Genomic DNA, 23,153 nt, shown 5'->3' with positions numbered 1-23,153 from the left:
TCTGCCTCATAAAAGAGCCCACCTCTCAACACTGTTGCATTGAGGATTTACTTTCCAACAAATAAACTTTAGAGGATACAGTCAAACCATAGAAAAATTATTTTTTAAAAAGGAAAGAAGTTACAAAGTAGTTGTTATTCCAGAAAGAGCAGCTTCACAATTCATCTTATCTCTATGTTTTGAATAACTGAAGTAAAAGACAAACCAGTGCCACACACTGTTAACCATGAATCCCCTAAGCAGTTATAAAATACTGTGTCAGAGATGTCAACAGTATGAATAGTTTAGATTACTCTTCTCAGTTTTTACCCCACTGTGACCCAAGCCCCCACTCACCTAGAGAAGTCTTTCCGCTGGTCATGCAGAAGGTTGATACCTGCCAGCATGCTGCTTGTAATTCACCAATAGGAGATTCTATTCAGAAAGAAGAAATACTGAAATCTTTAGGATTCCCTCCTAAGTCCCAGAACATGTATTCTTGAAGGGAAGCAACTTGCTCTGAGAAGGCTGGAATCAATGAGGAGTCCACAGTTACATCCTTGCTGGGCGCAGCTGGTCTGCGAAGTTCAGCTGGCTAAGAGAACTTTCTAAAAGCTGACACTGGCCAGGGAAGCCAGTCACCCACCATCATCAGGGTCTTCTAGTTCATCTACTTCCTCAACTGCAGAATTCCCTGGTGCTGATGGCTCCTCAGTGGGAAAGTATGGGAGCAGTTTCTGACCTGCCTGCCAGCCCAATTTCGTCGTTTCCTTAGGCTCACCCAGCTGCTGTAACAGAGGGAACAGAGTTCCTTTTGAACTTCTATTTTGCCACCCTTTAAATGTCTGGTCATCCTAGGGCTGGGAATTATTGTTTTCATCTAAAAGAGTATTTTCCCTTATTTCCGAAACTTTGCTTCTACCGTGGAAGAGTTTGTGACCCACGTCTTTGTTCATCCCTAATGTTCTTTCAGCCTTCTTTGGATAGGGATGGTTATCCGCTCTCCCACAGCACCTGGCTGGTAACCTCCTACAGGGCTGGTTGCTGCACTCATATAGTTGTGCCTTAAGCAGCGCTGTGTGAATGAAGGTCCTTTTGCTGTTCTTCCACTAATGAGTGAAAATAGATTTCTCAAAGGCTCTTAGCTGATACAGCCTGATCCAGTTAACTGGGGATAAACAGGGCAGCAGTGTCAAGCTCACTTCTAATTTCAAGTTCTGTAAAACGACCAATTACATAGGCTAGTAAATACCAGCCTAAGTACTAATATTTAGTACTTCACTCTTCAAATCAGGATAAGAGGGCTTTCCTCTGGGGGTAGGGAAGGCTCTTCTAGTGGCAGTGAGGGCAAAGGGTTTGGAATTAGGACTCTTTAGCTAGATTGTTTTGTCTCTTAGGACACATGTGCTCTGGCAAGTCACTAAACATACCTGAGCTTCCATTTCAATTACAAAATGAAACAGTGTAGACTAGATCCCTGAGAGATGTTATTCTAGCACTACCATTCTGTTTCTGCAGAGAGAATTATAGTCTATTGACATTACTGGATCCATTTAGTCCCTGAAATTCTTGGAATGCTCTTTTAGCAAAGTGTAAATTGATACAAAGGCAATCTTATGCATAAATAACACTATTCTTATTGCTAAAAGGGAATATTCCTTCTACAGTGTCCCACTATCTATAAAAAGAAGTTTAGTGGTTGTCCTGTAATCCTTTAAAAATATTTTATTAAGCATTGATTTAGAAAACGCAAGACAAGACTGTAACACCTCAGGGCAAAGGCTTGAAGGTGAAACAAATATCACTATAAATATTGCACTTCTAAAATCTTTTTTTGACATCTTCACACAACTCAATTCTAAAATATCTTTTACAGAGATGTATAAATAAACGCTTCCAAGCTGTCAACGCTTGACACTTTTAGCTTCCTATCACCGCACTAAGTCGACAGGTTTCCAATCAGATAGCTGCTCCTCTGACAGCAGGCAAAGAACTTCCCTCAGCTATCTCGGAGGCCTCATACCTCCATCATGTGAAGAGCCAATCAGTCCCATCTTTCAGAATGCTCTTTCAGAATATGTAATTTTATAAGTATTTTTTTTTCTACTGAGAGAAAATAGATCTTTCAAAGGCAATGGCAGAATACAGCTTAAATGGACACAGTTCACTGTTAACATTGCTTGTTTTTTAAGGCATCCAGGAGCTTCTGATTCTTGGTCTTGAACATCATGATAAAGCTGTTTGGCATGATTTTGCCTCGCCCATCTTCACCTACTTGGCCCATAATAATGTAATTTAGACCTAAAGAAAGAGGATATAGAAATTAATCTTTTCCTCTATGTATCATGTGTGAAACAACTTAGACTGTAAGTTACCTCTAGATAAATGTTCTCTTCTGCAAATGGTAAGATTATACATGTATTCCATCTATGATAAGATCTGGGTTTTCTTGTTTTTGCTTTTTAGAGATGGGGGTCTTGCCGTGTTCCCCAGGCTGGTCTTAAACTACTGAGCTTAAGTGATTCTCCTGCCTCAGACTCCAAAGTAGCTGGGACTACAGGCACACGCCACTGTGCCTGGATGATAAAATCTGGTTTAAGACTCTCATCAGCAAAAAGCCAAATTCAACTAGTAAGGTATTTTGGCTACGCTAACTCCAGGAAGCTGGACTGAGTGGTTAGATCCAGCCATGTCCCGCTCTGCAGTGCTGTAGGTCTGTTGTGGTTTCAAATGCCTGCTATGAAGAACGCACCGTGTTAACGTGAAAGACTCTCCTTTCTCGAGGGGCCTCCAGGGCTCCATGATGGGCTATCCTCAGATGGCTTCTCAATCCCATCACATGTCTGGATTTTCCTGGCATTTGGCAACCAATGATCCACACCCTTATGTTGCTGTTGTCTTGAACTGTAATCAACATCTCCAACATGTATGCTGTGCAAGCTTCTTGACGGCACAGATGGATCATATACTACTTGCACTTGTACAGCTTCTTGCAAAACATTGGTGTCAAGAGTACTTATATTGGTTATACTGTGTTTTTATACATTGGTGTGACTGGCTAAGTTAGGCCTAGACTGGGGCCTGAGGTGTTGGGTAACTCTGAATATTTATATTACCTCAGAAATAAATCAGAAAAAAAGGCATGTGTTAATTCCTCCCTTAGTTCCCCTTTTCCCTGGTGTGTCACAGAGAAAATGTGTCCTTTTTCTCTCGCATTTTCCTGTGTGGGTTGACTTTGTCATCACAGTGGTCTGTGAGAGCCTGAGGGTCTGGGCAGGTAATGCTGCCTCAAGGCTGAAGTGCTAGCAGCATTATGAGACCTTATAGAATCTGGAGGTGCAATATCTGCTGCTCCCGGCAGTTCTGGAAAGAAATGTTTCTCTTTTACAGAGCCTTTGTGATTCTCTCCAGAGAGTCAACATGAGGCTACTACTACCCTCCTGACTTTTCTGAACAATCTGAATTCACAGTAAAGCTTGCTTTATTTTTAATTTTTTTTCTTTTTTTAGACAGTCTTGCTCTGTCACCCAGGCTGGAGTGCCGTAGTGTGATCATGACTCACTGCAGCCTCGACCTCTTAGGTTCAAGGCATCCTCCTGCTTCAGCCTCACGAGTAGCTGGGACCACAGGTGCGCACCACCACATCCGGCTGTATTTTTTTATTTTTAGTACAGCAGAGGTCTCACTATGTTGCCCAGGCTGGTCTCAAACTCAGGCTGAAGCAATCCTCCCGTCTCAGCCTCCTGAAGTGCTGGGACAGTAAAGCTTTCTTGAAGTGGATATTCTGTATCTTTCTCTCTCTCTGTGTGTGTGTGTGTGTGTGTGTGTGTGTGTGTGTAAAGACGTCTAGAGCTTATGTAGGGGAAAAATTGCAGAACTTATGTGTGGTATGATTCCCTAAGTGTATACGCCCATGCTTTCTATGGATAGAAACTTTCTGGAAGGAATTTAAAATTTTTTTTTTTTTTTGTAGAAATAGGGTCTCACTACAACACCCAGACTGGTCTTGAACTTCTGGGCTCAAGCAATCCTCCCACCTTGGCCTCCCAAAGTGCTGGGATTACAGGCATGAGCTACCGTGTCTGGCTGGAAGGAACTTTTCAAAGTACTTCTAGGGAAAGGAAAAGGGTTTCACTTTTAAACAAACTCTTACCTACTTATTTCAACTTTTTAAAAACCATGAAACATGTTACTTTTATAAGTTGTTAAATATATATTCTTAAAAAGTCATGTGCCTCTAGCTCTGGAGTAACTTTCCGTTTTTCGTAATTTCTTTCAATAAACTCATTTCCATCCGTGGACTTAATAGTCCTATCTCTGCAAATGATTCCCAGATCTTTGATTCTAGCCCGGATATACCTCCCTCTTCTGAACTTCGGGTCTGCATTTCCTGTTGGCTGCTGGATATTTTTCTTTAAACCTAGACAGTACTGGTACCTTAAGTGCAATAATCTAAAATCTCTCCACGCTGCACTGCTCTGTGTGTCTGTCGCCTATTGACTCAACTTCCAACGCTTCTTTCACTTGTTCATCATGTCCACTACCCCTTTTTCTGCCATAGGTTACAAGGACTTGGATGAGAGCCCAATTCTGCCTGACTCCAGAGGCCTTCCTGCTCTGCAAGAAGTGGGCAACATATTAGCCCTGATTTTACTTCCCTAGAACCACCACGGCATGGAGAATCCATGGCTTGCTCAGAGAGACCCAGTTTTCTCCCCACTCACCTCTCCTGAGGAGAGGGCACTGCTTGCAGACGACAGTGAGCCTAGCACTCATGTTCTTGCCCGCCTGCTGAATCGCCAAATTTCCCTCTTTGTAGATGTTGATGATCGAGACTGTGGCGTGCAAACTCCCATCGCGAGTGATGGTTGTGATAACAGTGCCGGCTAATACTGCAGAAGAAAACATTTTGAAGTGATGTGACAGTGAAGGCAAATGCAAGCAGAACTGAAAAACAAGTTTACATTCTTCTAAGGTTCAGATACGAAACATTTTAATGTTAAAGAAAAGGCCCTCATAGAGGTTTCACATTTGCTTCTGTACATTTGTCACCAAAATTCAGGTTAGAGCTGTAATGTTACGCTGGTTGTTGGGGATTGGTAACTAGAAGAGAAGCCTAAATACTTGCCACACTGCAGTCCATTGCCAAGGTTGAAACTCTTTAAAATGTTTTATCCAACTTGTGGATTGATTGTCAGATAGGGGATAGTCTGGCTTATGAGGCTCTACCTGTGAATACTCAAAAAGATCTTGTATCTTCAGAGCCGATACCATGCTAAAAGACTGCGTGATGGGGGTTTGGGCCACTAAGATGTGAGTCTTTGTGTCGGTGTGGGTGTGTAGCCACCTTCCTGTGTCTCTCCTCACCCTTCTCTGCAGCTGTCCTTTCTTCTTGAACTCTTGTTCGTTCCCTGGGTCCTCACCTCTGTCTAATTATCAGTAAAGCTCTGTCTTCTATGGTCTTTCATATTCTCTTATCCACTCTGTTTATCTCATTTAACAAGCTGAAATATAGAACTGAGGTATTAACTTAAACTTTTTTTTTTTCTTAAAAAAAAAAAAAACCTCTAGTAAAAATCAGTTGATTTTCATTATGTAATCCCGTTTTTTCCATTATGACACTCCGAGAAAAAGAGTCTCTCTAAAGCCACAGAAGGAAAGATGCCGTCTTTCTCACGGGGGTGCGTCTGGCATTCTGGGGGCTTGAGCAAGGACAGTTCCTTGTGGTGTAGGACTTGCACTGAATACAGTTTTTTGTGTGTATGTTTTTTTTGTTGTTATTGTTGTCTTATGAGATGGAGTTTCGCTCTTGTTGCCCAGGCTGGAGTGCAATGGCACAATCTCAGCTCACTGCAACCTCCACCTCCCAGGTTCAAGCGATTCTCCTGCCTCAGCCTCCCAAGTAGCTGGGATTACAGGCATGTGCCACCACACCCAGCTAATTTTGTATTTTTAGTAGAGACGGGGTTTCTCCATGTTGGTCAGGCTGGTCTCGAACTCCCAACCTCAGGTGATCCACCTGCCTTGGCCTCCAAAGTACTGGGATTACAGGTGTGAGCCACTGAACCCGGGCTGAATACATTTTTTATCAGCCTTGTCCTTCCTAGAAAAATCAGTAGCAGTTCCTAGTTATTGTGACAACCAAAAAAAATGCAGTAATCTAACATCTCTACCACTCCCTAGGGGAGCATTATCAGCCCTGGTTGAGAACCAGTGACTGATGATAGTTTTGGTCATTTTGCCATGTAAGTGGTCACATTAATGGAATAAATCAAGTTTTGGACTTGGTTAATCTGACTCCTTCAGCATAAAGTGAACACTCACTGCTTAGGCAGTGTGCAATGTTCATAAAATCAGAATTCCTATGATGCTTTACTTTGATCCTGCGTGATGAGCGTTCACTGCAAAATTCAGTGTATAGTCAAGTGAAATCAGTGGCTCCCAAGACACAGGGAGGGAGGCTTCCTGAAGCACCTCCTACAGAAGAGTAAACTGGATGTGGTAGCAATTACATGTGGTGGTGTTTTCACTTTTATGCCAGTTATTTGAATTTCAGCATGTGAACTCTAGTAAGGTTTCGGGTCCCAGAGTCTTCAGTGTCTTCACACCTTCACTACAATACAGCTCGTCTGGACTACAGAAGTCACTTCAAGGCACAGAAAAAGCAAGCAGAGCCTCTCTGGGGAAGTTTGGTTTGGGGAAACGTATTTAGGCCATAGCAACTTGCTCTTCCTGATCAGATTTGTCTTAAATGTTTCTTTTAAGCCACTGAAAAAATAACCAAGATAAAATGTTGTATCTTTTGCTCTTAAGTAGCTATCATAGATGGTTCAATTTTTCCATTGGAAAAAGCTCTTAAAAATTCTAAATCATTAAAGAACACCTCCTCAGGTTCCAGTTTGTAAGAGTTTCCAAATGGACTCCAGATTTCCAACTTTTGCTTCAGTGCTTTGGAAAGGCAGTACAGGGGAAATACTTGAATTTCTTCTGAGAGAGGCCAGCTTCTGAATATAAGCTTGGGTATGTTTCTAATTTACTTAAGTTGAGTTACAGATGTGTGAAAAAATACTCTGTATATGAAAAATATATAAGGAAAAAAGCATATAGGTTTTTTGCAGGAATAGTCAGCCAGAATACACAGTGTGGCAGTACCATGTACCGAGTCAAATTACTAAGTTTATATGAAAAAAGTATATTTTCTAAATCTATATTTTTCTCAGTTGTGAAATCTAACAATTTGACCATTCTGGTGTATAGGCAAGTATTTTCTTGGGTAAATGGGCAGCGTTACTGACCCTTCACCATAAATTCATAGGAATTCCTTTGAGATTAAGCATGCAGCCTCAAGTTTCTGGTTAAAGAGAAAAAGACTGGCTTTTATTTCTTACCAAAGTCACTTGAACAATAATTGCCCTCCAGAGTCCCCGTCCGTCTACACTTTTGTTGACACAAGGCCACGGTGGGTTTTAAACCTTAATTCAAAGAAGACATAAGTTGCAGGAAAAATGAATTCAAGCATAATTGGTCTTTACTTCTGAATCTACCCATTTAAAATTATCATTTATTTCCCTGAGCCACCAATGTATCACTACAAAGAAAAAATTTAAAACCATGCAAAATAAATTCTCCATGCTACCCACTACTGCTCTAATCTCACCAGGGCAACTCAATACCCTCTACTGAATTTTAAACCTGAGATCAAAGATAGCACAAATTTAACCCTGTTCTCTTCTTCCTTTGTATAAAACGAACACTATAAGAAAATACAGACATACTCTTGAGTGTGTGCCCTGTTTAGAAAAACCCAGAACAACAAATTGGAACTCACAGAATGTAGGTTAATCCCTCACTTTACAAAAGGAATCATAGGGTGTTCCCTTGAGAACATCCTTAAAATATGCAATTGCCTAAACATTAGTATAGGTTTTTAGAAATACTGCTCATGTGTAAAGCGTGTTACATCTGTAATTAGATGCAACCAATCACTAAATATTTATTTTGAGCCTGGCACTGGCTATAAGGATCTTAAGAACTAAGAAGCAGACAAATTTAAAAGTAAACCAAATAGACAAAACACAGCAGTTCTTAAGTACGGGTGACGTTGCCCCCAGCAGGCATCTGGCAATATCTAGAAACATTTCTGGTTATCACAACGAGAGGGTGCTGCTAGCATCTAGTGGGTAGATGCCGAGACACCGCTGACATCCGACAGGAAAAAGGACAGTCCCCGCAACACAGAAGGATCTGGCCCAAAATATAAATAGTGCTGAGGTAGACAAACCCTGGGTTAACAATGTGAAAATAGTTCATCCTCATAATCATCTTAAAAATGTTTCCGAAATACTTGCTAATTATTTGTTTCTGTGTGACAATACGCTAGGAAGAACTAAACAGAACCACGGTAACAGAATTGCCCTTGTTGGGTGAATATCCACAATTGTAATATTGCTCTTCCAACAGGCCCTACCAACTCCTCTGTTAATTTATTACTTACCTATTTATTTATTTATGTTTGAGACGGAGTCTCTCGTTCTGTCGCCCAGGCTGGAGTACAATGGTGTGATCTTGGCTCACTGCAAGCTCCGCCTCCCAGGTTCAAGCAACTCTCCTGCCTCAGCCTCCTGAGTAGCTGGGGCTACAGATGCTTGGCCAATTTTTGTATTTTTAGTAGAGACTTGGTTTTGCCATGTTGGCCAGGCTGGTCTCAAACTCCTGACCTCAGGTGATTTGCCTGTCTTGGCCTCCTAAAGTGCTGGGATTACAGGTGTAAGCCACCGCGCCCAGCCTATTTATTTATGTACTCTTAATGTGTACCCCCTACTTAACTCCAAAAAGAATCTGAAGCAGATTCTTTTTATGTTCATATTATGCTCATATATGTTCATATTAAAACAAATGTAATTTAATGTTAAAATACACATAATAGCTTAAATATGCATTTTTAAAAAAGGGAGAGAGAGAAAGAGCTCACAAGATGTTTGGAAGGGAGAGACATACCATTGTTTCAGAAGTTGGGAACCTCACTTCAGCTGTAAATTTACGGAATTAAATGTAGTCAGTTAACTGAGTCACAAAGTTGTGGTGTCTCCTGATGGTGAGCGCCCTTTCCCGGGTGCATTGGGAACCCGCTGCTTCTCAGCCTCAGAAGGCCGGTCTGGAAGTGGGGTGGGTGTCCCACATGCCCTTCTCCTGCTTTGGTGAGGCCTGCTGTCTGGCCTGCAAGTCACTGGCTCTCTCCTTCCCCTCCTCATCTTAACTGTCATCTGTCTCCTTGCCCTTCACTCACAAAGCTGGTCCCGGTTCTCGGCCCTCCCTGGCTGTGTTACCGCGATCGCTTCTGTGGGTCCACCCTCCCATGCCTGATCCCACAGTCCCGTGGCCTCATCTTCACCAGGGACTTTCCTAGACACTCAGTTCCGAGCTCGGATGTCTTCATGCTATGGCTGTTCATTGCTAGTCTGTCAAATTTAGACCTGCTGGCATCCAGGACAGCGTTCTCCCCTCCAAGCTTATTTATTTAATCACTCTACGACTATGTTTTCTTCCATTTTGATGGTTCAATATATTGGCTGCTCTCATTTTTCCCAACCAATCAACCCTGGCCTGTCTTAGCAATTCTATTTCATTTCCATGGTCCATTATTTCAATCATTTTCTACACAATGCCTTAAGGTCCCTTCCCCTCTGCCCTTCAGCTCTGTATGAATCTGCAGAGAAATCTGTTTTTCCTGTGCCTGCCCTCAGACAACTGAGTACACAAATGGGCCTTCAGCAGAGCGACAGGCTGGAGTTCAGCCTACTCTCCAATTTCTACAGCTGTTTTTCAAATTCTTTCTCATTCTCCTAACCTCCCGTGCTGCCACTCCCTTCTCCCTCTCAGAGGTGACCCTGCCTTTTTTTTTTTTCTTTTTGAGACAGAGTCTCACTCTGTCGCCCAGGCTGGAGTGCAGTGGCGCAATCTCAGCTCACCGCAAACTCCGCCTCCTGGATCCACGCCATTCTCCTGCCTCAGCCTCCCGAGTAGCTGGGACTACAGGCGCCCATCACCACACCCGGCTAATTTTTTTGTATTTTTTTAGTAGAGACGGGTTTCACCGTGTTAGCCAGGATGGTCTCGATCTCCTGACCTCGTGATCCGCCCGCCTCAGCCTCCCAAAGTGCTGGGATTACAGGCGTAAGCCACTGCGCCTAGCCGACCCTGCCTATTTTCTAGGAAGAAGACAAGCATAGCAGAAAATGTTCTCAAGATCCCTACCAAACCTCCAAGTCATCTTTATACCATCTCTCTTCTTTTCCTCCTCTGAGAGAGGGGTCACCCCCTCCGACCTGGAGTCATGCCTTCTGAGTCCTCTGGAGCCAGCCCCTCTCACCTTTATAGAAACTTTCCTTCTCAGTTTATTCCTTCTGTCTACCATTGCCTTCTTCTTTGCTAGTTACTCCCATCAACATAAGCAGGTTCAAGACTCTCAAAGCCTCTTCTTCTTCTTTAAGGCCAAACTTGGGGAATGAGCTACTGAAATTATCTCAATTTGCCATGTTCCACACTCCCCTCAGCACACTGTCCGGGTTCTGCCGGTGGCACAAAGCCACTTACACAGATTGTGCTGGCATCTCCGCTAGACTCCATGTCATGAAACCAAACGGAAACATTGTAGTCCTCCCTTATTGGAAGTCTCATCAACACTTGACTCACTTACCACTCCCTTTTGAAACATTCCCTTCCATGGCTTTCACCACACATCCTCCCAGTTCTCCTCCCTCCTCCCTCGCCACTCCTTTTCAGTCACCTTTGCCAGTGTAACCTTCTCTTCAAAAAGATGGAAGTTTCTAGAGGGTTAATCTCAGCGCCTCTCCTCCTCCTGCCCTCAATCTCTCTCTAGGTCATCTCATTCTTGATCATTGTTTCAACTATCTATACATTGGTGACTCTTAATTTTTTTTTGGCATAAAGACAAACTTTATTGAGCCCCTGAGCACTAGTTTTCTTTCTCCTGCACACTCTTGGTTCCCCAGAGACGTCCAATCTGGCAGGCAGCAATGAGACCCATTTTGCAGCCAGCAGGGTCATCTCTGAGATGGTGGAGGGGATGCCGATGTGCTGGTGGTTGCCACCTCCAAAAGGATGCTCCATAGGGTTCATGGCCACATCCCATACTCGTGGCCACCAGTTCCTCTTTGCCTTATATTTGTGGTAGGCTTGGCAAGCCTTCAAGATGGGTTTGTCAGTACGGCCACCTCCAGCCACCACACCAACCACAGCTCTGTTGGCTGAGGAGATAATCTTCTTGGAGCCAGAGGGCAGCTTCACACGGGTCTTCTTGGTCTCAGGGTTGTGGGAGATAGCAGTGGCATAGTTCCCTGATGCCCAGGACAGCTTGCTACGGCCTCCAGGTTTCTCCTCCAGGCAGCCCACGATCATACCCTCAGGCATGGTGCCCACAGGGAGCACACTGCCAACGTTGAGCTGGGCCTTCTTGCCGCAATACACAAACTGGCCAGTATGAATGCCCTCGGCAGCAATGAAAAGCTCCATCCGCTTCTTAAACCAGTACGGATCCCGGAAGACCTCCTTGGGGAGGGGCGCGCTGTGGCCCGGGTTGGGGCTGATGGGTGACTCTTAAATTTAAATCTGGCTTAAATCTCTCTTTTAGTCTGGGGACCCGTGTACCCCTACGCATGGCATATCCACTGGAAAATCTCACAGACACCTCAAACCCAACAAGGCCACAGCCTAATTTTTAAATCCACCTCCGAATCCAGTTCTCCACATCTGTGAACAGTGGCAGTATCCCCCAAGCTGTGCAAGCCCGGGACCTGGGAGGCATTCCTGACACCTCCCTGACCTCCCTAGTCCAATGAATCACCAAGGCCTTTCACTGTTTCTCTCTCATCTCTTGACTCTCTCTGAAATTGTGCCATAGCACAGTTCACCTGGACCAGCACGAGACTCTGGTGACCCCTTGGATTTCTACAATTCATTCACCTGACAGTGGCCACAGTGATCTTTGTAAAATGTGAAACTAATCCTGAACTTTGCTTAAACCCATCAACAGCTTCCCCCACAATAGGATAAACACAAAAATACTTAGAGCATAGGAGAGAGTTTGCAAGGCCTGAAGACGAAACTAGAAAGAGAGGCTGGGGACAAAGTGTAAGGGTCTGACATACCACGGGAAGGGGTTTGGGCTCCCATGTGGTCCAATGTGGTAGTCACTAGTCACATGAAGCTTTTCAATTTTAAATTCATTAAAATTAAATTAAAAGTTCAGTTCCTCAATATCATTAGCCACATTTTAAGTGCTCACAGCGGCTGCCATATTGGATAGCACAGCTGTAGACTACAAATTTAATGGGAGAACAACATGGTCTACTCAGTGCGGTGGGAGCGGGGTAGGGCATGCGGTCAGGAGAAAAGATAGAGGATATCAAAGATGACCCTATGAGTGAGGCTACTGATGCTGTGGACGTGCTTGGGAAAATAGGTGGAGAAGTAGGTTTGAGGCAGAAAATAGTGTGATAAAAACAAGTTTGTATACGCTTTCATTTAAATAGCTACAGTCACATCGTGTCCAGGAGAGAATGACAAATCCATGCTTACGACTTCAGAGAAAGCTGAGGATGGAGATAAAAGCAAGGGAACCACTAACTCAATGGGTGTGACCAGATAATTCACTGGAAAGAACATGGACACCAAGGCTTATTGAGCTGAGCTGGAGAAATACAGCAGTTACACGAGGCAGTACACGTCCACACCACACAGTGGCACACTTGCAGAGTGCAAGGAAACGTCAGACCCAGAGGTGCCTGCCTGTACTCAGCCCCAGCCTGGGTGTACATGGAAAATGTGGGCAATAAAGCTGGGCTTATTTCAGCCTATTTTACATCTTAACCTTCAGTCTTTCCTTCCCGATTTTCCCCCTCCTCCCTGGGTTTGGATTTTTAGATCTGAGGCCTGAAATCCCAGGGGGTGGAGCTGATAGGCCGGGTACTAGCTACAGAGACCCTGCCTCTCCACTCCCTACATACATGCCTCAGCCCCCAGGCCAGTTTCCCAACCAGCCTCTGTACTTCGTTGAATACTGTTGTTTAATTTACTCCGATTTGAAAATAAATAAATAAATAAATAAATAAACATTTTATATGACATTTCACTGAGAAGAAAAAAAAAAACAAAAAACCAAAAACAAACATTGGCAGAATATGAAAACGCAGATAGCAAGGCCCTAGAACTTCAACCTAAAATATCACTATTCTATGTAATAAAAAGCAAACGACAATTTTGTCAGTTCCAGAAACAGAAACTTAGGCTTAGAATGATCTGTGCTTCTAATAGGCTTCCTAGTCATTGTTCAATGGTCATAATTTTCTTACCTGATATTTAAAAACTATTAGCTTATAAGCATTCTTACACCCTATACCTTTCTTTCATTAATGCAGTCATATTATTCTGTTACCAAAGCTTTCATCCTATTTAACTTTAATTTCAAGTATCTTCCTCTTATTTTTTTTCTACTTTAAAAGAATTCTTCTTATACTCCTAAAGTTTTTGCACAAACTTCCAAACAGGAAAACTTACCCGTGGTTACAGGGAATGTGGTGGTGACAGGCTGTGCTGTAGTTGTAGGTAGTTTTTTTGGCCTGAATTTGTAGTGACCAATAAACCCATCTGCAGTTAAACTTAAGTCTGATAAAAACTGAATAAGAAGTTCATTTCTCTCAGATACAATTGGCCTAAAAAAAGAAAAACGTGTTTTTTTATAAATACTTAAAAGTGGTGCCTCTCTGAAAATGTAAAATTTTCTAGTTTTCCATTAACTTCTGACAATAGATGACCAGTTGTTTAAACTTAAAAGTTAAAACGTTTAAAAATACCAATTCTAATAGCTAACATTTACCGAGTGTTTGCTCAGCTAGGCACTGTGCTTTATGTGAATTGTCACATTCCACCTTCACAATAACCCTATTTTTATCTCTTTTTTTATGGAATAGGCAACTGAAGTTCACAGAGTTCAAGTGATTTACTGAAGGCCCTATAGCTATTATGTTGGGAGAGTCAGAACTTGAACCCAGGACCAGATAACTCTAGAGACTGTGGCAGACGTTGGGACATGGCTGGTTTTCAAAAAGCACCTCATGATTGAGAATCTTGCGTTCAAGCTGGCCTGGGTTTGCCATGTTGGCTACAGAGCACAAAATGGACAAATCTGGTGAACAAATTCCCACACCCTGTAAAGATGCAGCCAGAGGGATTATCTCTGTGGACTGATTATCTTTTCTATTCACTCTGGGCTAAGAAAGCCATGCAAAGGACTTCCATTTCATTTTCAATGGCAGTTCTTCAGTATGCCTGAAATAGAAACATTTCTATTATAATCTCCATTAGCAAAATGCTGTAAAGGAAAAAAAAGAAAGTGATGAATCTGTTTTGGTGTTCATGAACGGCATCACTGATTAAGAGCTCTAATTTTAGGAGCTTCCTGGTTAGCTGGCACTAAAGATTTAGGGGAGATGATAAGTGAGGCTCAAAAGCTCTCTAAAATCTTAGGGGATTACTATATTACACAAGACAGTTTCATTTAAATTTTGCTATTGTTATTTACACAGTGGTCAAAAAATGCTGTCTGATTCTGTTTAAAAACTAATTCACAAGTAGAAAAAAATCTAACAAGTTATTTAAATGAATTAACCAGTGGTTTGACTGAACACCTTTTTGAGACATCTTCTCAGCCAATCACTTCTTACACATCGTGGACAGCAAATAATAAGGCACCTCTTCCCCCCCCCCCCCCCCCCCACTGTCAGCTGTGCTGAGTGGGGTTGGGTGGCAGAGAGGGTAGATCTACCTGACCCAACCAGTTAGAAAAACTGCGTGATCTTTTCCATCCTGAATATAACCTTCTGAGCCAGGGGATGAGATGAATCAAAAAGTGAGCTTTGTGATCTACATTTATACTTTACTATGGGTTGAATATTTATCCCCTCCAAAACTCATGTTGAAATTTAATGCCCAGTGGGGCAGTATTGAGAAATGGAACCTTTAAGAGGTGACTGGGTCATGAGGGCTCTGCCCTCAAGAATGGATTCATCCATTCATAGATTAATGGATAAGTGGGTTAATGGATTAATGGGTAATCACAGGAGTAGGACTGATGGCTTTATAAGACGAGAGACCTGAGTTAGCATGCTCTGCTCCCCTTGCCATGTGATGCCCTGTGCTACGTGGGGACTTTGCAGAGAGTTCCCACCAGCAAGAAGGCTCTCCCTAGATGTGGTCCCTTGACCTTGGACTTTTCAGCCTCCGTAACTATAAGAAATTCTTTTTCTTTATAAATTACTCAGTTTCAGGTATTCTGTTATAGGCAACACAAAACGGACTAAGACACTTCCAGCCACAAAAGTGATCAGGTTATTTAAATAACGCTTCTGAGATTCAAGCCTTTCATGAAAATATTCTATCATGCTTTTGTAAAGCACTCCCATTAAATAAATAAAAACAATGCACTAAACACAATTCTCACCTACAATTACAAATAAAGCATGTTAATTTTGTTTAAACGATAAAATTACAAAAAAAGCACTTATAAGCAGCAAAGGAAAGACTCAATCAGGTCAGCCTTCTAGACATGATGTTATAATTATATGATCATTCACTGCCTTTCTATGAATTAACCTTGGAGGTACTATATTGGAAACTAAATTTTCTCAAGGAAGAGTATTTTAGGAACAAAGACATATTTTTGTTCTGCTGCAACTGAGCTTTAGGATAAATGTGACAGAATCACAGTGCCACAAATATACTGGGGGCCATGTTACATCTGCAAATTGTTATAAATCACTAGGTAGACAAGAGGAAATTTCACTTAGATCCACTCTGCATTGGCAAATCCCAAGAATGGACTGAGATGCTGTTTCATGTGGTATAGAGCCAGGTACTGTTAGCTGTCTCTAGTTATCATTCCATAGTCTTCCTGTCCTTCAGTCACTACAGCCAACCAAACACGATGTCCTGCCATTTTTGCCTCCTAAGTATTTCTTGATCCACACCCTCCTCTTCATTTCTACCACCCTTCTCCACCTCCTCGACTTTACCTGGACCATTGCAACCGTCTCCGAACTAGGCTCCCTGCTCACCTTGTCTAGGACGGGGGTTCCAGAGCCTCTGGTCCTGTCACTCCTGGCCTCAATTCAGTTGGGCGTTACCATCTCTGCAGCACACGGAAGCCAACTCAACCCTCGTGCCTCATCTGTATAGAGGCCCCAACTCAAGGTTTTCGCTGCAGAAATCACACACATCTCTCCTGTGTATCTTTATTAATGGAGTTACCTCTGCTTGGGATGAGCTTGTCCTCCCTGCTGTCTCTAACTCCAACTCTTCCTTCAAGACCCGTCTTCGAGAGGCACAATCTCCTTTCAAAAGCTTTCCCTGATCACTTGTCCAGACTGGGCCAAAGAACTCAGAAACCCACCCAGGACATTCATTAGCCAATTTACTTATCTGCCTTATTTTGTTCCCTCCCAGTACTTTTCTTTGCAGTTTTATCTTTGTATTCCAGGTGCCCAGCACATAGCCAGGGAGGAATCAATGTTTCTGAACAGAATTCAATGGCATTGATCTACACTGAATCAAACCAAGTATGATGGGGTGCTGTCTACCTATCCCCAGTGCTCCTCACTTTTTAACAGGGAAAAGCTCCCCAAACAGGTTTTCTCATTTTCTCCACTGCTCTAACCCAGAAGTATTCTGACTATGAAAAATATTCCTTTGGATAAAAGTGTTAGTCGGTGAGCTGGCAGCCAAGCTCTTCCAGTCAAACCCCTGGTAAATGAGTGATGCTCAAGAGCCGCCACCGGGGCTGCCCCTCCTCCACCCTCATGGAGGCAGCCACTACCCTGAATTTTGTGCTGATCATTTTTTTGTTTTTAGCTATAGGTTTATCACACACATATGCATCACTATGCGATATATTGTATAGGTCTACATGTTTTTAAACGTCATAAATGTAAGGGTATGGTGTGCATTTTTCTTTTCTTTTTTGTTTTATGTTTTTGAGACAAGGTCTTACTCTGTCACCCAGGCTGGAGTGCAGTGGCATGGTCTTGGCTCACTGCAACTTCCATCTTCTGGGTTCAAGGGAACCTCCCACCTCAGCCTCCCAAGTAGCAGGGATTAAGGCAGACATGCACTAGCAGGCGACATTAATTGTTTTGTATTTTTAGAGATAGGATTTTACCATGTTGCCCAGGCTGGTCTCGAACTCCTGAGCTCAAATGATCCACCTGCCTCGGGCTCCCAAAGTGCTGGGATTACAGGCATGAGCCACCACGCTCAGCCTTTTTTTTTTTTTTTTAACCCTCAACATTATGAGATTCATCCACTGTTTTCATTGCTTTACAGTGTGCACTATAACACAATTTAAGACTTCTCTTGTTGATAAACATTGGGCTATTTACTCTCTCCCACAACCCATATTGCTGAGAACGTTCTTGTATATGTCTTGCAGTGCAAAAGTGGTCATACCAATTCACACACCTTTCAAAGGTTTTTCACTATGCAGCTTTCTTCTTTTGGGAATGCCTTTTCATGTCTTTTACCCCCTTTTTTTTCCTACTGGGTGGTTATCTTTTCCTTATTTTTAGGATTTCTTAATACATTCTGGAACCTAGGCCTTTGTCAAATATATGTTATAAATATGTTTCCATTTGTGCCTTTTCTTTTCCCTCTCAGGTATATTCTGATGAACAGAAATTCTCATCTAAGTTTCTCATTTAAGTTTCTAATCCATCTGTCATTGATTTTTTGTGTGATATTAGCTATGAATATAATTTCATTTTTCCATATGAATAAAAATAGTCTACGCCCCATTTTTCAATGAGGCCATCCTTTTCCTGCTGACTGATGGTTCTCTGTGACAGGCCCAATCTGCAGATACAAGTGGATATGTTTCTGGCCTCTCCTTGTTGTTTAATTAGCCATCTACCCATCACTCTTTTAAAACCACACTGTCTTAATTACAACAGCTTTCTGATAACGTTCCATACGTGGTAAAGCAAGTCTTCCTGCCAGGTTCTTCTCCTTCAGAACTGTCTTACTTTTGCCCCCTTCTTCCTATCCCCTTGCAACCCCATGCACATTTTAGAATTAGACTGCTAGGCTTAATGGAAAACCAGTTTTAATATTTTTAAATGATATTGAGTCTTCCTATTCACGAGCATTGTATATAGCTCCATTTATTTAGCTCTTTTAAAATATATTTTAGCAAGGTTTTATAATTTTCTCTATTAATGCACATTTTTATACTTATTCCTGAGCAATATTTTTATTGCTTTTAAAATAATTTTTTTAAATATAAACTTTTAAGTTCAAGCTATCTAAGAAAAGATATTTCTGAATAAAATGATTTTTCCATTAAATAACAGAAGTCCACAAGTCACACTTTGATCTGGTAAGGTATAAAGTTAAATTAATAAAGTTTCTAAATTCAAACCAACCTTGAATTCCTGGTCATAGAGTAGTTCTTTATACATTGCTAAATTTGGCTTGCCAAGTTTTTTGTTTCGAGGTTTCTTTTTTATCATACTGATAAATGAGATTGGTCTCTAATATTATTTTCTTGTACTGTCCTTACCTTGTTTTTGTGTCAGGTTCATATTAGCTTTATAAAATTAGTTGTGGAACAATCCCTATTTTTCTCTGGAAGATTCTGTGCAGTATTAGAAATGTCTGTACCTCAAATATCTGTCAGAACTTTTCCTTCCTTGACAGGAAAACCTTTAATTACTGATTAAATTCCTTTAGTGATCATTTGGTAAATATGGCTTTTTCTTTCTCCTGTGTCCATTTTTGCTTGGAAAAAAAAATAGAGTTTCTCCAGTTGCTGGATGTAGTGTTCTCTATTTGTCTATTAGACCAAGCCTGTTCATTGTTTTTCAAATCTTCTACCTCCTAATTTCCCATCTTTCTCTCATTAACTGTTAATTATTGAAAGAGATGTGTTAAAAATCTCTACTATAATAACGAACTTTGTAGATCTGCCTTTAATTTTTTAATTTTTTTGCTTCAGATAATCTTACGTACAAGTTTACAATTTTACAATTATTACATCTGCCTGATAAATTGCATCATTTATCATTTATATAGCAACTATTTCTGGTAATGCTTTCTGCCTAAAATTGATTTTTTCCTGATATCAATTGCACTGAATTTTTTGTCACTTCATGTTTCCTTCCACTGTTTTGCAAGTTAAAGACTTTATTTCTACTTTTCTCAGAGGTCATTCCAAATTTAACATCAACATTTTCTTTAGCATATTATAAAGTTATTATCTTCACTCTATGCTCAACTGTTCTTTGGAATGCTTCCTTTTGCATGTCAGTCCTTTATTCTGTGATCATTATCTTTCTGCATCCGGTACATGAGGATGCAGTGAGGGTCTGCTGGTAAATAATATTATCAGATTTCCTTCAGAATCTCTAGTCTGAATTCATTCAAGACTTACATTTCTCAATTCCCTAATTCTTTCTGTAACTGTCTTATCAGCTATTTGACACATGTACTAAGTTTCTTGTTTTAAATTATTACGTCTGAGTTCTGGGAATTCTATTTGGTTCCTTGTTAAATCTGTTCGATCATTTCTGAAAGATTCTTGTTTCTTAGTCATACTTTCAATGGCCCGCACTTTGTAGGCTACTGAACGAATTTCTTTAAGCATACTGATTTTACATTCTGCATCTAGTAATTTTAAGATATATAACCTCTATGGGTCTGATTATACTGTTTGTTTCTACTGACTCTGTTTATCTTGGCTTTCCTTTCAGTTTTGTGATTTTTTGATTGGGAGCTTATGTTCCTTGAAACTTCATAAGGATTCTGAAGCTTAAGTTCAGATGCATTCTTCCAGAGATTTGTGTTTCCATCTGTCAGCTCCTGCGGGCATTATCAACTTGGAAGCTTTAAACTAAATTCTTGACCTGTTTTTTTGGGGACAGTCAGGTAGTGTAAATTCTAACCCCAAATGTTGGCTGGTTTTTGGTTAGAAATTCTCATCGGAGACTATCCTTTCCTTCACCAAAAGCCAAGGCAAAACCAGCCAGTTTTCCTTACTATCTCCCTTAGGGAAGGGAGAAAGTTAGCTTATTTATATTGGTGTCACCTTCTCTGGGTCCCTTTTCTATACATGCAGTGGTCTTTGCTCCAACCCCCCTGGCCTGGACCCTGAGCTTTGTCTCTTGTCTGCAAGCACGGTCTGTTAGAATGAAGTGCTAGGCCTCCAGGAACTGGCACATGCCCCAAGGGAGCTGCCACCTTCAGCATGTGCTTCTCTCTCTGGCTTTGGGCTTCTTACTACTTTTGACCTCTGATGACTTCTCTTATTTTTTGACAACTCAGCGATGCTTTCAAACTTTTTTCTTAAACTTTAGGAATGTTGTTTAGTGTTTATTCTATAAAGTTTTTAAGGATATCTTATCTTGCATATTGCTAGAAAATGAAGCTTGAAATTACTTTTTAAAGGTATTTGGGTATGAAGAGGAGAGACATGGAAGAAAAGTTAGAGCAGGACAGAGTCAACAGAGTTTATAACTTTTTTTTTTTCTAATTTGGGAGAACTTAGGTTTATAGGCTATGGGGAAGGAATAAAAAGGGAGGTAGAGGATAAACACGAAGAAAAAGAGGAGGGTTAATAAATGGAGGAAAGTTTCAAGGGAAAAAAGGAGGAGGTCCAAAGGAAGACACAGATGAATGTGTTGGCTTTCAACAGGGTGTGTAGTCCCCAACAATGTCCACATCCTAATCCCTGGACCCTGTAAATATGTTTCTTTATATGGCAAAGGGGCTTTGCAGATGTGAGTGAGACTCTTCAGAAGGGGAGAGTGTCCTTTATTACCTAGGTAGGCCCTAAATGTAACCACAAGTGTCCTTATAAGACGGAGATTTGACTAAGAAGAGGAGACAGAAGCAGCGACTGAAGTGACACGCTTTGCCAATGAAGGAAGAGGGCTACAAGCCAAGGCATGCAGGCAGACTCTAGAAGCGGAAAAAGCCAAGGAAACAGATTATCTCTCAGAGCTTTCAGAAGGAAACAGCCCTGCCGACATCTTGACTTTAGTCCAGTGAAACTGACTTCAGACTTCTGGCTTCCAGAACTGTAAGAGAATACATTTGTGCCGTTTTAAGTCGCTGCATGTGTGGCAATTTGTTACAGCAGCAATGGGAAAAGAATTATCTAGGAGCTTAGAAATAGGCCCTTCTCCAATATATTCATCTGTAAACCAAATTTGGGTATGGTTATGCTTAAATTATAACTACTATCTTGTATGTATTAAAACATTCTTAATATTATCAATGTAAATGTAAATGAATTGAATAGAAAATATCCTCCTTTAACTCAAATATGTCAATGAAAAATCATAGGAATGCATATAAAATCAAGTGATGCATATAATCTAATTATGTTTAAGCAACAGAGTAGAAAAGGGTATTTAAATTGGCATAATGGTGACTTGAAGGCAAGCTGCAGTAATTTCAGCTGTTGCTTTTACTAATGTTGTAAGCGAAGGTATGAAATATCTTGCACCAAAATACAGTTATATATTGCACCAGAATACAGCAGAGTTAAGTAACTTGCTCAATGTCACAGTTATTAAGTAGCAGAACTCTTGGCTCCATAAATGTTTGTTGAATAAATACACGGTGCCTTCACGGTTCACTTAGCAAAAATTTGGATAGCAACGTGAGGGGGAGGCGTAAGGCCTCAAACAGTCCAGGACAGATCTCTGATAAGGTAAAATCATTTGGGTTTGTCGTAAACTTCTGGGTTTCCTTGTCTGGATCCCCAGTATTAAGCCTCTTGGTTGTTTTTGTTTTATTTTATTTTGTTTTCAGAATTTTCCCATTCCACTCTGATGCTTGATCTCATTCTTACAGGGCAGTGATGTATCCAGGTACCTGGCTCTGCATCTGACCCTGGGGTATCACCAGCTCTACTTGTTTCTGTTTGGCTGTTGACACTCCTGTTAATGTTGCCTCACGGTCTGGGTTGGCTATTCATTTTTGGTGGTGCTGACTCCATGGTTATGGGATTTGTAGTGGTTTGGATCTGTGTCCCCGCCCAAATGTAATACTTGGCGGAGATGATTGGATCTTCAGCGCAGTTTCTCATGGTTTAACACCATCCACCTTGGCGATAGTGAGCTCTCTGCTCTCTGGTCGTTTAAAAGCATGTGGCACCTCCCCCCGACCTTGCTTCTACTCTGGCCGTGTGATGTGTGTGCTCCCTCTTTCCTTTCCACCATGATTGTACATTTCCTGAGGCCTCCCCAGAAGCAGAAGCCTCATGCTTCCTGTACAGCATGCAGAATCCTGAGCCAATTAAACCTCTTTTTTTAAATAAATTACCCAGTCTCAGGTATTTCTTTATAGCAGTGCGAGAACTAATAGAGGACCCAAGAATTTAACAAAACAACAACAACATAAAATCTTCCAGAAAACAAATGTGATTGGGAAACTGAACAAGAAACAAGTTTAGAGCCATAAAACTATTAAAGACATAAATAGGTGCTACTTACGCAGGTGGGCTATCACCACAATACTTTCCAATTCTTCTAGCATCATTGACTTCCCCGCCATTAAACACAGCCACATAATCATATCGGCAGTAGTTATCTCGCTCCACATCAAACTTCTCAAACTTTAATTCTATGAGCTTTAGAGAAAGCACAATAGAAGTATCAAATATTAACAGCGTTGTTGAATAACCTCAAATGGAATTCTTCCTCTCCCCAGATTTGGAAGATACTACGATTTTCCTTTGTAAAAAAAGGAAAATTATGTTTAAGTGCTTTTTGTTGCATATTTCTTATTTAGTTAAAAAAAAAACTGTGGTATTCTTTTGCTTTTAATTGTAATCTTTCCAAAAGATCATCTCAAACTCAGATCAACTCTAGTTAGGATATTCAACTTAAGAATTCTGTTCACTTACAGCTATGGAGGTATGGGAACATTATGTAACACTAGCAACCTACTTTAAGACTATAATTGGTTTTGGAGATCTATTGTACAGCATGGTAACTATGGTTAATAACAACGTATAATAAACTTCAAAATTGCTGAGAGTAAATTTTTTTTTTTTTGAGACAGAGTTTCACTCTTGTTGCCCAGGCTGGAGTGCAGTGGTGCGA

The 23,153-nt window shown here is 41.2% G+C and overlaps 2 protein-coding genes and 1 pseudogene across 7 annotated transcripts in view; 1 reads left to right on the top strand and 2 right to left on the bottom strand.

Annotated features, from left to right (window-relative positions):
- Positions 1 to 4,684, top strand: part of TRPC1 (transient receptor potential cation channel subfamily C member 1) — a 99,060-nt gene extending 94,376 nt beyond the window's left edge. Inside the window, exon 12 of one of the 5 annotated variants that reach the window (XR_009211572.1) lies at positions 4,541 to 4,651. Coding sequence is in view for 3 of the 5 variants with exons in the window: in XM_058433365.1 (XP_058289348.1) it covers positions 2,446 to 2,652 (207 nt within the window). In the remaining 2 variants the exon portion in view is untranslated. Of the gene's footprint in view, positions 1 to 2,445; positions 3,063 to 4,540 lie in introns of those variants that run through there. The other 4 variants (XR_009211573.1, XM_058433366.1, XM_058433368.1 and 1 more) reach the window with 4 other exon arrangements.
- The window catches only part of PCOLCE2 (procollagen C-endopeptidase enhancer 2), a 72,759-nt gene continuing 51,295 nt past the window's right edge, over positions 1,690 to 23,153 (bottom strand). Inside the window, exons 5-9 of one of the 2 annotated variants that reach the window (XM_032144069.2) lie at positions 22,542 to 22,678; positions 13,555 to 13,709; positions 7,368 to 7,451; positions 4,704 to 4,871; positions 1,690 to 2,280 (exon numbers count right to left, since the gene is read on the bottom strand). In XM_032144069.2, the coding sequence (XP_031999960.1) occupies positions 2,150 to 2,280; positions 4,704 to 4,871; positions 7,368 to 7,451; positions 13,555 to 13,709; positions 22,542 to 22,678 (675 nt within the window). In that variant the 3' untranslated portion in view covers positions 1,690 to 2,149. The remainder of the gene's footprint in view (positions 2,281 to 4,703; positions 4,872 to 7,367; positions 7,452 to 13,554; positions 13,710 to 22,541; positions 22,679 to 23,153) is intronic. The other variant, XM_058433369.1, reaches the window with a different exon arrangement.
- On the bottom strand, positions 10,955 to 12,171 carry LOC116462055 (large ribosomal subunit protein uL2-like; annotated as a pseudogene).

This window comes from Hylobates moloch, unplaced genomic scaffold (genome assembly GCF_009828535.3).
Source record: "Hylobates moloch isolate HMO894 unplaced genomic scaffold, HMol_V3 SCAFFOLD_22, whole genome shotgun sequence".
Taxonomy (NCBI): Eukaryota; Metazoa; Chordata; class Mammalia; order Primates; family Hylobatidae; genus Hylobates; species Hylobates moloch.
Note: the sequence above shows the minus strand (reverse complement) of the source record. Positions and strands in the feature narration are given on the sequence as shown.